General features: G+C 38.0%; 1 protein-coding gene across 1 annotated transcript in view; it reads right to left on the bottom strand.

The window, feature by feature from the left end:
* LRP2 (LDL receptor related protein 2) overlaps positions 1-14,142 on the bottom strand; it is a 180,244-nt gene that overhangs the window by 89,581 nt on the left and 76,521 nt on the right. Inside the window, exons 24-32 of the mRNA XM_040636652.1 lie at positions 13,412-13,531; positions 13,189-13,305; positions 11,021-11,398; positions 9,572-9,820; positions 8,323-8,534; positions 7,390-7,574; positions 6,160-6,388; positions 4,694-4,871; positions 2,453-2,581 (exon numbers count right to left, since the gene is read on the bottom strand). Coding sequence (XP_040492586.1) covers positions 2,453-2,581; positions 4,694-4,871; positions 6,160-6,388; positions 7,390-7,574; positions 8,323-8,534; positions 9,572-9,820; positions 11,021-11,398; positions 13,189-13,305; positions 13,412-13,531 — 1,797 coding nt within the window. The remainder of the gene's footprint in view (positions 1-2,452; positions 2,582-4,693; positions 4,872-6,159; positions 6,389-7,389; positions 7,575-8,322; positions 8,535-9,571; positions 9,821-11,020; positions 11,399-13,188; positions 13,306-13,411; positions 13,532-14,142) is intronic.

The raw sequence follows: 14,142 nt of genomic DNA, 5'->3' as shown, positions 1-14,142 counted from the left end.
GTCTCAGTCTTTTGTTTGTTTATTTTTTAAGATTTTATTTATCAGAGAGAGAGTACGAGAAGGGGGAGGGTCAGAGGGAGAAGTGGGCTCTCTGCTTAGCGGGAACTCCGGGATCATGATCATGTGCACCTGTCTCAGTCTTTTGAAATAAAAAATCATTTCTTCATTTTTATTCTTCATGTCATGATCCCATTAAGATTAGTGTTAGCAGAGCAGAGAAGTAAAAAGACAGCAGTCAAGAATGGGAAATTGATGAGGTAATTGAAGAGCAACATGTATTACTCCCCAATTAGGTCCTTCTTAACTCAGACCTCACACCAACTGATCAGTGCCGCCACCTTTCCAACAGTGTGTGCGAGCAGTGTTTTCTTCTTATGTTGCACGTAATCACTGAAACAATTGCCTTGTGTCCCTCAGTCTGAGTCAGAAACCTATTTTGGATTTCAGGTTGTTTATTGTAGAGGATGCTGGGGAGACGTTTTGGTTTGCTTTTGTTTATTTGTTTTTGGCATTGTGGAGAACATATTTTCTAAAGAATAAAAAGCTATTTCATGCAGATGAAGTTCTCAGTTTTAAATTTTATAACATAAAATTCAGAAAAAATAGAAATAGCTCATAATTCCTTTATCCAACAGTAACCACTATTGGTGCTCAGCTGTGTTGTCTTCCAGACCTTTTAATTTTTTTTTAAGATTTTATTTATTTTATTTAGAGAGAAAGAGAGAGCACATGGTGGGGGGGGAGCGGAGGGAAGGGGAGAGAGAGAATCTCAAGCAGACTCCATGCTGAGTGCGGAGCCCAACATAGGGCTTGATCCCACAATCTTGAGATCCAGACCAGAGTCAAAATCAAGAGTCGGAAGCCCAACCGACTCAGACACCCAGGCGCCCTTTCCAAACCTTTCTATTGCGTATTTTTCTATGGCCAATACTGAACAGTATCTGCTTTTTCACTTAACCTTATCACATAAGCACTTCCAAAGATATTCCAGACACTTAGTAAACAATATTTTAAAAGCTATTTAACTTGTAAATCAAGTAAAATGTAAATCAAGTAAATGTTAACAAGCTTTCTAAGCTTCTTATTGGAAAAAAAAAATGTGGAACTTTTTTTTTTTTTTAAGTTAACATATATTGGCACTAAGTTACCCAATTGGTGCTCAAAAATCAGTTGAGGGGAAAAAAAATCTACCTCAGTAAAGTCAGCCCATGGAAAACCACTAGTGGAATTATTCAAGAAACAACAAAAGCTACTATTTAGATATCAATCACCATCAGATAGTAATATTGATTACACCAATCCCCAATGCACAGTTCAACAATCTTTGTGTGGTGAAAGAATGCTTTGTATCCAAAATGTCTGTAGCCAAGTTTAATCTTCTGCTGAAAGACTCGGAGGACACACTAAATTAAACAATGTCAACAAGGATTAGGTGCATAATAAGTCTCTGAAGAAAAACAGCAAATGCCAATCCCTTTGTAAGCATTACCAATAATTAAAATCTTTCATCACGAAAGTATCATGCAAAATATTATATCTTGATGGAATTCAATTTGCAGTAAGCCTACATCTGCAAAATCTGTAAACACCACTAATTTCCTGGATTCAGCATAAATTTTCCACTCGAAAACTAACTTTCCCTCTAGACTAGGATTCTATTTTATCTCAGTTTAAGAACATTTTATCATTAACTATTTAACTTCTCTGCAACCATTTTTGCAGTACCAAAACACTTTCACTCCCCTGAGAAATGAAAAGAACTAGAATTTAGAGTAACTCTCTAGATTTTTAAGCAAAAGGTGAATGATTTTTAAGAAGACTTTATTATATATCTAGTACATACTCCAGCAGAAATCTCTTTGGTGGACTGTCTCTTTCCCTTTTGTTCTCACTCCCTAAAGTACTTCAGTCTAATTCTCCACATACATTTCTAAACATACCTAGGGTGAGATGAAGATTAAATTGCTCAAATAGTCACTTACGACCTATCACACAAAGAAAACTTTCATTTTTAAAATACCAGATATTAATTACTGAACTTGGTGTCAGAAGACCTATGCTGCAACACTCATCATTGATGATTGTAACAATAAAAATGAGATAAGGAACCTGAAAAATAAAGCCATACACAAGTGTCAAGAATTTTTACTTCTGAAGTGCAGAATTTGGAACTTCCTATTATCATAGTTTGCCTAACTGTGACCAGGTAAGAGAACATATGAGGTTAAAGATTGTTGCATCACACGCACACATCATATGAGCTTCACATACAGAAACTATATTACACGTGAGGTGCTCACGTGCATGGCCCCAGACAGCAAGTACTCCAGATACTCGCTGAATCCAAGGGAACACAGCCTACTTTCCATTAGCAAGTGGCTTAGAGCGGACACTGCTTTGCTAAACTACAGCGAGCTCCACTTTCAGGGCACACTTAAAGAGTATACTGTACCTTTCAAGCAAGTCACAGAATCATGAGAAAGACTCCATCCCGAAGGACACGCACAGGAATAAAGGTGTGGCCTCTGTGAGGAAAGCAAGCACAGATGACTGCAGGAGGAAGCAGCGCATGAATTTTCACCTGCAATAGAAAAAGACAAGAAGACAACATTGGTGAATGGAAGACCTCCCACATTAAAATGCACAGAATGAACTGATAAAGAAAAGTGATACACACACACACACACACACACAATTAATATCATTCAGCCATAAAAAAGAAGAAAACCTTGCCGTTTGCAACAAGATGGATGAACCTTGAAAGCATTATGCTAAGTGAAATAAGTCAGACAGAGAAAGACAAATACTACATGATCTCACTCGTATGTGAAATATAAGAAAAACCAAACTCATGGAGAGAACAGGTTGGCAGTTGCCAGATGCATGGAGTAGGTGGTGGGCAAATGGGTGAAGGTGGTCAAAAGGTAGAAACTTCCAATTACAAGATAAATAAGTTCTAGAATGTAATGTACACTATGATGACTATAGTTTACAATGCTGTATTGTGCATTTTAAAGTAGTTAAGAGAGCAGATCTTAAAAATTCTCAACATACACACACACAAAAATTTGTAACTTCGTATAATGGGGGATATTCATTAAACTTATTGTCATGATCATTTCATAATATATACATATATCAACTCATTAAGTTGTACACCTAAATATACAATTTTATATGTCAAATTTCTCTCAATTTAAATAAATAAAATTTTACATGCGCACACAGTCACGATGTTATTGTCCTCCCAGAGACTCCCCACTAGAGACACAAGTAGATTAGGTTACCTCTATTGGTTTGGGGTTTTTTTTTCCCCTAAACTACTTTACTCCTCCCTAACATCATGTTTTCAACACAAAATTCATAAGAGGATCAATGGGGGGGGGGGATGACTTGTCCAAGGTCACAGACCAATCCTGTCTATAACCAGATTAAGATCAAACAGCCACTGAGTAACCTGGAGCTTAGTTAATAGAAATATGATCCCAAATAATAAACGTCTCCTTGCCTGAGCTAAAAGATCTTTTTACATTAAATGAAACAAACATGCATGTTCCCTTTGTGACCTTGGCATTTACCCACTGTTGTCCGAGTTTTGGTTAGATGGTAATCTTTTATTTTTTTATTGATGACATCTTTGTGTGGTCTCTGCTTTTTAAGATAAGGGATCCTGTGTGCATCCCAAACCCACAGGATGTTCTCTAGATCTTTTATGTTCTTATTACATATATCGCATTAGATTCATTCACTCAAAAAACATTCACTATGTTCCAAACACCATTTTAAGCACTGAGAATACTGTAAACATGGGGCAGATATTCTAACAAAAGGAGACAGAACTAAACTCATAAATCGTGATTTCAAGATGTTAAGGTAAAGAGTAAAAGAATTATGAGATGGGTAAGCTATTTTAGATAGGGCCATCAAGGGCCACCAAGGAGCATTTGAGAGAATCCTAAATGCTACCGAAGGAGCAACTCAAGCAGAAATCTGGAGGAGGAGTGTTCCAGGCAGTAGAAAGAACTGGTACAAAAGGTCATCAGAGGTAGGAATAGTCTGGTATGCTTCTGAACCAAAAAGAAGTCCGGCATGGCAAGAGTAAATGGAAGGAGAGACAAGGAAGAAAAAGGGCCAGAATCTGAGGCATGGTGAGAAAGCACGGGGGGGGGGGGGGGGGGGGGGGTGTTTTTTTAAGAGAGAAGATTAAGTGACTTATCCATCTTCCCACCAGAACGAACACTACCAATGGCAATTTTTTAAATCAGCTCGCCATGCATATCATACATCTAGATGACTTGGGGTGGCTACAGCACAGCACCAGGGCACTGGCGTCATAATAAATGAGTCCTAAGAACAAGCTGCTCTAAACCACAGAGTGGTAGCAATAAAAGGACCTAAGGGACTATCTGGTCTATACCCTAGTTGTCAGCCAAGGAAATTGGGATTCCAAGTCACAGAGACAGCAGCCAATGGCTAAATAAAATGACACGACTGAGATCTGCTGTTGTTACACACAAGATTGTCGTCTACCGTGGTAAATAGAAGTAATGGAAAGGTTAGGACTGGCGTGGTTGGTAAAGAGGGAAGGAAAACGTATTGCCCAAACACACAGGTCTGCAAAACTATACACTCAGCATTCCCAGGACAAGTGTGTTCCAAGCTACTCCCAGGCAGGTGTCTCTACATCACTTACCATCTGGTTGTTTCACAGGATGAACTGCAACCACCCCAAGGGGCTGCTGAATATTACGAATTATGACTGACTGGTTCCCACCATGCCACTTATTGGCTTGAACAACCTGGTAAGTAGAGTGGTCAGTCCAGTACACGGAATCTTCAAAGAGAGTTAGGGCATAGGGATGTCGCAGAATCTGTGAGGCCAAAGAGATCAGTGAGACTTTGCCCAGAAATAAAAACCAAGGTGAACAATATAGAAAAGGATACTTGCCCAAGATGATGGTTTCCTTTGGCATTTAATTATTTAATAAAGATGTGAGGAGTCATTGTTCAAGAGAAAGATTTAAAAATGCACTGCTTGCCCTATATATATCCCGTGATACCACCCAAAATTCTTTCACCTATGTGTGTCACGTAGTCTTCCTTTTTACTCTGGTAATTACTCTGGGCCTCCATTTTACAAATGAAAGCAACACTGAAGTGCAGAAAATAAGGTGACTTATCGGGATCCCCTACTCCCAAGCCTTAGCCCCCAGCCCATTATCACCACTCTTTATCCAGTGCTATGTCTGCCACTCACAGATTCACAAAAACCTGATAGAGCCTAGATGCCTATTCTCTGAAGGTAGGGAGGCCCTCCAGGATCCCTTAAAGCCAGAGAACTATTAACAATGACAACTGTATTATTTTTTTTATTATTTCTTTAGACTTACTTATTTTAGAGACAGAGAGAGAATGAGCAGGGGGAGGGGCAGAGGAAAAGGGGGAGAGAGAAACCCAAGCAGACTCGGCATGAGCACGGATCCCGATGTGGGGCTCGATCTCAGGACCCTGAGATCATGACGTGAGCTGAGCAAGAGTCTGACCTTAACTGAATGAGCCACCCAGGCACCCCAATAATGACAATTTTAAATAGAAGTCAGAAACAGCTCTTTGGTAAAATACATTAGCTCTTTGGTAAAATACATTATGTTCTATATTTTCCCATTTAACTTGTGAAAACAAATTCACCAGAATTTTCTGGATAAAAACTGATTAACATATAGAATTGTCTAATCAATATATTGTATACCTGAAACCAATATAGCTTTGTATATCAATTACACTCCAATAAAAGATACAAAATATAAAACAGGTTGTGATTTAATTGAGAAATCTAAATATAGATTCTTAATTTTTGCTTAACACACTTTTTAAAAGTGTAGAAACAACAGATCAGCATCTACAGATCAACTAAACCACACAAACTATTAATCTTTCCTGGACGTGACATAATCTGACCATGAACTGGAATAAAGATATTTATTTTCTGTTAGTGAGAAAAGAGGGATTGGCCCTCACTCTTGTTGATATTTCCTGGATCGACCTTGGAATGTCTAAGGCACAATAATTAATTTCTTAGTTTTCTTGTTCCTCTACCTGTATGCTTTTGACTAAGCCACTCCCATGGGTTCAGTTTCGTTTTCCTCAATACCAACTTACCAAATCACTGGCTATCACCTGCTTCCGATGCTGTCCATTATAATCACAATAGTCTATGTAATCAAGATAGGAATCTATAAAGTAGAGCAGTCTGTTGGGGTAGTCAATAGTGATGCCACTGGGCCAGAAAATCTTGTCATCAACAATGACAGTGCGCAGACTGCCATCCATGCTGGCTCGCTCAATACGAGGGTGATGGCCCCAGTCAGACCAGAACATCAAATGGTCGCTGTGAAAAGAAATTAGTTACCAACTGGAAAGGATATATCTCACTATGGAAAATAACTGCCATTTTAAGTATACATCATCTTTATGTTCTGCTTAAAATAAATCACCTCCAGTTCAGAATATCTGTACAGAGTTTATGATTTCCTCAGAGTGTCACAAAGTAAAACTGTAACCATAACGCAGTCATAAGCCATCTGGGTGTTTCTAAAATGTTCATAAAACATGCAGAACATTATGACAATGAAATGTCTCAATGCCTATTCGTGTTTCCGTACAACCCACAAAGAGTTGATCTAGAAAAATCCATCTGGCTTTGTTTATCTACCCTGTCATGTTTTAAGATAAGAGTCATTTGTTCATCATCAGAGAGCCATCATAAATTTCACTGATTTTACAATATCTAAGAAGTCTGCATTACTATCGAGCATAATTTGCCTAACTCACGATCCTCCAGAAAAGAACCTTAAGCTAGAGAATCTTAAGTAAATTCAAGGAAAGAAGCCATCCAATGTTTCGAAGCACAAGGGAGAATTTCTCATTCCTTTTAGGACCAGCAGGCAAACATTTTCTTCCCCACATGACACAAAAGGAAACTCTAATAAACAACATGAAAGTAAAGCAGGAAAATCTTGCTTTTTTTTGCTGTTGTATAACCATGAGATATCAAAGTTACGAACTGGTCCATCTATGGAATACTACTGTGTGCATTCATTAGAGACCTAACTATATAATTCTATAACAATCAGTTCAATAATTGTATTACCAAGCTAATGAATCAATGTGTTCTTAAAGTGAACAACAAATTGCTCTCATGTACTTTATGAAGAAGACTGAAAAGATAAAGGAAGGATACCAATAACCTCTGCATGGTTACCATGTCTACAGAGAGGTTTAAACAAGGTTTCATTTCAAATTTTGAGATATGCGTATCAGCCACATCATGTTACTATTATTTTTCCTTCAGAACCATGTCACAGCAATACCATTTAAAAAATGTCTTACCTAATTCTGGGATCTAATGCTAGTCCCCTTGGATTTGATACATTCCTACTAATCAGCACAGTCCTGTGGCTACCATCCAGTTTAGATACTTCAATTGTTTCCAGAGAATAGTCTGTCCAGTAAAGATTGCGACCTACCCAATCTACCACAATACTTTCAGTCATAGTGACACCACTGTTATGTATCTAAAGACAAAAATGAATAAAAAGTGAATTCTAAAGATAATTAATAAATGCAAACATTGAAATTATATGAAAATCTAGAATAAGACAACTTGTCCTGTGACTGCTTGTGAGGATGAGAAGATTTTGTCTTCTGTGTAGCTAACCAGCAAATCAACAGTAGGGCTTTCTAGGAAAAATATACTCCATTTTGTAGAATTGAATACTCTAGGATACTTCTGTTTAAAGTTTTTGTATTTAAACAAAAGCTCTATCCATTTGCTCAACTGGCAACCCTATGAAACTTTATAATGTTCACATGCCAAAAGAATATCTTTATTGATTAAATGCCAAAAACTACAAAATAAAGCCCTAAGGGGCAGAGGAAACATAACCATCAAGGGTCAAGAAACTGAAACTGTGGGAGATTGATTGAGAAACATAACTAAATTAAAGCTAAAGAAAAGCAACTTCTTAACTCCCCTGCACTTTCCTCTGTTCTCATACACTAGGAAAAAAAAAATTGTGAAGTCTCCGCATCATGTGACCTGGAATTCAGAATCATGGATCTGCCTTCAGAGGTCACATTCTTATCTAAAACACCCATATATTGGGAATTATGAACATCCAGGCCTCTTGGGTGCCATGTGGCCCAGAGGGGAATATGAGAGCTACCCAGGATGAGGTAGGACCTGCTCTCCCTAATGAGTAAGAGTAATAGACCCAAGACAGGGGGACTAGTCAGGCCAAAGATCAGCAGAAATGTACTTACTACTCTTCTGTCTGTTCCATTTTGAAACGCACTCCAGATTTTACCCTGACTTCCATCAGACCAAAAGACACGACCACTGATTGAATCAAAATCAAGAGCTACAATGTGAGAACCATTCTGGACAATTGAATAGATATTGTGAAACTGGGAGGTGATATTGTCAGCAAGAATCTGGTTCTGACTTGCCACAAGTAGCAACAGACTTTCAGATCCTGTCCAAGAAGAAAATGCAAAAATGTCAATGACTATGGGAGAAACCACAATTAAAACATCTCTTAAATATTTGATGCAATACTTTTGATAACAGAAGGAAGATTAAACTCCAAATTATACTACTAGGGAAAACTAACATAAGTCCCTCTAAAAATAATATATTCATTTCATGTTTATCTTAATAGCTGATTTTCATGAGTATTTAATATAAGCTTTTTCCAAAATTTCTTTCTTCCTTGAATTATACTCCAATGTTCATCTCACTATTAATCTGGAGCAAACTATACTTGCATTTTTCCAGTTACTATTTGTTATTTTTGTACTTACTTTTGAATACTGCTTATCTTCCTTCCTAGAATGTAGGCTTCCTACATTCCTTCCTAATAGCAGGAATTGATTTTTAAATATTTTTGTTTCCTGAGGCATTGAGCTGTGACAGAGACATAATTATCTCTCAATATTCCCTCTCCACTTCCTTTTTAGTAATAAATGATGCCGAGTTTTAGCATGGCACACAGCCTTTACCCCAACTTTATCCCCTGGACCATCTACCACTCACACTCCTACTTGAAAAAGAAAGAAACTGTCTATTTTGCATTACCCTTCCTTGTTTGGTCACTTCTGAAGCAGTCATATCAATATTGTACTACACAGTAGAATCACCTTCACATCATAGAAACTGAATTAATATTGGTTGAATTGAATCAATTAAGCATTATATAAAGATGCTTAAATGTGATATAGAAATCATTTTTAAATAATACAAAAACCATTGATATTATTTTAAATAATAAAAAATCATCTACCTATTTATGCTTAAACCTCTATTTTCCAAAATACGCCAAGATCTTTATGAGTATTAATGTATTTAATCTTCATAATAAACCGAGATTTAAGGAGGTTACATAACCCATCCAGGATTTAAGTTCATTTGACTCCAACATTGTCAAATTCCTTCATGCAACATTTGATCGTAAACTCTGGAGTGTGCTGTTATACTGGCTGGAGTTGGTGCACTTTCAAGTTCAGTCATTACCTGTAACTTTGCAAGTCCTTCCGTCAGTGTCTAACGTGTATTCTTCATCACACCAGCACCGGAAAGAACCTCTCGTATTGAAACAATGCTGGCTACAAAAGCCTGGGACATTACATTCATCTATGTCTTCACAGGTCTTAGAATCATTGGCAAGCAGGTATCCTGACGGACACAGGCATTGAGCCCCAAAGGGTCCCTGAACACACTGGTGAGTACAACCACCATTGGAATCTGAGCAGCTATCCTGGTCTAGAAGAAAGAAAAAGAATCACAAAGGGGAAAAGTCAGGAATCTCTGCTTTTTTGGTTCATGCTGTTGTAATATTTGTCATACAGTCTGATGCCACCTTCAACGTAATATCCAGGTAAGAGCTAAGAGCAGCCTTCATCTGGATGAGCTCCATAGGCCCGTCAGTATCTGCTCTAATTACTCAAGGACTTATTGTCTTCAACAATCACTGGACTTAAACCGCCTTCTTCACTATAACCCTCTATTATAACTCCACTTAGTGCAGTGAGAGAAACTTGGGGAAATATTGCTGGCATCAAGAAACACAACTGTCATTGATAAAGCATGCAAGGAGACCTAAATTACTTCCCACTTGCTTCCTGACATTCTTCTACCTATAGAGAAATGCAAGATAAGACTTTGACATTCAAGAGCAAGGGCTGGAAGATCTACGAAAGTGAACAAATGGAAAGGGAAAGGCAACTGGAACACTAGAGGGCACAGACCCACCAGCACGCCACCATTCCTGCCTGTCAGAGCCCAAACAGCAATGCCTGAAGCCACCCAAAGTCAGTCATTTGCCTGGGATGCAAATGCCCTCTATTTCCATGTATACTCTAACTTATTTTTCAGAGTCATGATGTGAAACATGCTCCAGAGGGGGAAGTCAGTCAAAATGATTAGAATATTTTCAGCACAAACATAACCCATATAAAATCATAAGAATCTGAAATATTTTGCAATCATACCTGGCCGGGGTTCATCTGAGAGTGAGCATTGATTAAAGAGGAAAGAAAGAAAGGACAGCAATTAGGATTACATGCCAATCACAGGATTTTAATCACAGCAAACACAAATCCCCGGACTTCATTTGTTTTGTGGCTAGTTCTGATTGAAATTAGAAAATATTAAATTAGAAAATCTTAGGTAGGACCACAATCCAAAAAAAAAATTAATTTAACAATCTAATGGCCTCATTTAGTCTCATTTTTCTAAAAAGTAAAAACACAGAACCAAATGCAAAGGATTTAATGAGAAGTATCATCCAGTGGTGATTTATTTCAATTCCATGATGTTTATCCCTACACAGATTTGAACTCCTAGAGGAACTAAAATCCCTTCCTCAACGCTACATGGGGACTGAGACAATGGTGACACACAGCAGGCCACCATGTGCTCAGAGTGAATTTATGGCCATTAAACTGTGGTCAGGAAACTTACTGCAAAGTGGGGATTCATCTGTCCCATTGGGGCAGTCAAAGATGCCATCACACACTGCACTCAGATTCACACAGATGCTATAGCCAGGGCAATGCCATTGCCAACTGGGACAGTGAAAGGCCTGAGTGGGGCAGTCCTTCTCATCACTCATATCCCTGCAGTCATTGTCCCCATCACAGAGCCAATCTCTGTGGATGCAGTTTCCATTGTCACACAGGAAACGAGATGGAGGGCAGGTCCTGGGGGCACAGCCACGGTGCTCATCAGATCCAAAGACGCAGTCTGAGTGCCCATCACACTCCCAGCTCTTCGGGATGCAGACACCATCTGCTTGGCACTGAAATTCATCTGGGTGGCACATACCAGGAGGCCTAGTTGCTAAGAGAAATGCATGGGGAGACGGGCTTGTGAATGCAATTCATAATCCTTTTTATATACTTCCTAGATTCAGAGGAAATAATTTTGGATCAATGGTAGGTTTATGATAATGACTATGAATGAAAATTTAATATAAAATCTAAAATGACATAGTGTTCTCAGACATTGTGGTAAAGATTATATGTGTCTTTATATGTGTCTGATAAGTTCCTCGGTCAAAAGAAAATTCTGTTTCCGATGTTTTTAATGTTCATTCAATTACAGGTTAAATAAAATTTATCTGCCTCTTTATTAAATAATTAGCAGTGCATTTCAATAGAGCTTAACGAGCCAGTAATTTTTTTACTTTGAATCCATGTGTTCAATATTGTACATTTGGATGTTATTAATTTTCCCTCAAGCAACCTATATACTCAATGAAACCAGCACACATTAAGTAAACGAAAGGTGACAGTAAATCCTTACTTCTTTGCAAACTTTCCACTATTCACTGACCAATCCTTGAGAGATAAGAGTTGCCTCCCTATCTCACAGGGTAAACCCAAGCTTCCTCCCAGGGGCTTTGTAAGGCAACAGTAAGTCACTGGCAATTGGCAGTTTAACCACAAATCATCACAGAAGAATTCCATGTTTTCAACATAAAACAGGAAAATCAGTGATTAAGAATTTCTGCATGTTGTACACATCTATAAAGTATTAAGCATTTTATTTAACTTATTTTTATCCATAGATTGAAACACTTTTTTTCTAATTGGGGAGGAAAATTAATCAAAAACCTATCTTTTACGATCCAAAACACCATTATGCTAACAAATGGTCACCTTATTGACAATCTTTTACAAGTCTAAAGTCCATTTAACACAAAAAGTGAGCAGTAAGAGATCCTATCCACTACACGTCTCCAGCCCACAGAGAATACAGATCCATCAGATTCATATTCCATGAGGTGCTCCTTGAATCCTATGACTAGAAGGAATTTCTTTTCTGTGAACCTCAATTGAATTTTATCTGTACCATTTCTAAGGCCCTTATAACTGTGTACTTTGCTTCAGTTATGTCTTATGTTATATAATTTCTCTTACCCTACTCTAAGGAACATCTTAGCAGATATTCAACAAATAGAAGTTGAAATGAATTCATTTAAGTCAATATCAAATACCACTTCACACCATATCTATACCATGATCTGATCTCTCTATTGAGATTTAAAAGAAACCATTAAGATATCTCTATGAACAGGAAGCCTCAAAAACTTGAAATCCACCAATTTAGGATATCTTAGGAAAAATTAATAGTAAGAACAAAAATATCTAAGAAATATTTAACCTATCTAAGGGACTATTGGCAAGTGCCCATTTATACAACCACTTGATTCACAAATTGTTAAGTCATTATTTGGAAATACCTAGTCAACTTTACTGTATGTTCAATACCGCATTCCTTTGATAATAGTTTGTAATTCAGGCTGTCTTCCCTCCAAAGTTTATCCAAATTAGAGAAAACCTGCAGTAATACCAATGCTGGTAAAACTGAAACCTGCAGGGGCACCTGGGTGGTGCAGCTGATTAAGCATCGAACTCTTCATTTCAGTTCAGGTCAAGATCTGAGGGTCCTGAGACCCAGCACCTGCATCGGCCACACCCTCAGCATGGAGTCTGCCTGAAATTCCCTCTCTCCTTCTCCCTCTCCCTTTGCCCCTCCCCCTGCTTGCACTCTTTCTCTCCCCACTCCTCTCTTAAATAAATAAAATCTTTTAAGAAAAATGAAACATGCAGATAGATGGTACTTACAACAGTCTATCTCATCAGAGTGATCACTGCAGTCAGAAACACCATCACAATGATATATGTTACTAATACACCGATCCTCACTGGCACATTTGAACTGAAAAGCAGTGCAATTAATTACTGAGAATGAAAAAAAAAAAACATTAGAAATTAGCTCAAGGAGAAAACCACTAAACATTGAAAGTATTTTTAAACATCATGAATAAGTATAAAGCAATCTACTTACCACAGCCAGCTTCATCAGATCCATCAACACAGTCCTTATCCCCATCACAGACAAAAGATAGGTCAATACATCGATGATCAGGACAACGAAACTGACTAGGTAGGCATGTCTCTGTAAATTCTAACGTCATTCAAAAACAAAACCAAGTAACAGTTTATTTCTTGTTCAGTGTGTACTAGGGCCAAACTGCAAAATGCTAAGGAGACACACAAGTTATCTCATTTAATTCCTTCAAATCAGCCACATTGCCAAAGTCAGCCCAGTAAGAACACACAAAGCCAGGGCAGTTTTTGGAAAGAAGAATAAAAAGATTATAGGTGAGAGTCAGAATCTGCGATTACACTTTGAAAACAGACTATGCTTTCAAAATGAGCATCATGAACTTGGACCGGACTACACCTCATGAATACTGAGTCTGTGACTCTGCACCAAAGCTAAGCAGTGGAGCCCAACTAGGGACCATGGTCAGCATGGCCCACATGCCTAGCAGCAACAGTATATAGACAGATCACTACTGCATTTAATCCAAAGTCTAAGCAGAACAACTAATTCTAGAAAACCAGGATCTAGAAACCCACCTTGCTGAAGAGACATAGCCCTAGAATCAGATGTGCTGGCTGCCCCATCCACAACATGCAGCTGTTATTAAATATAGACCCACAGAATGTGAAAACTAGAAGAGGTCTTATAGTCCAAATGCTATGGAGGAAAGTGACTTGCCTAGTCATGAA

This window comes from Ursus maritimus, unplaced genomic scaffold (genome assembly GCF_017311325.1).
Source record: "Ursus maritimus isolate PB19 unplaced genomic scaffold, ASM1731132v1 scaffold_1, whole genome shotgun sequence".
NCBI lineage: Eukaryota > Metazoa > Chordata > Mammalia > Carnivora > Ursidae > Ursus > Ursus maritimus.
Note: the sequence above shows the minus strand (reverse complement) of the source record. Positions and strands in the feature narration are given on the sequence as shown.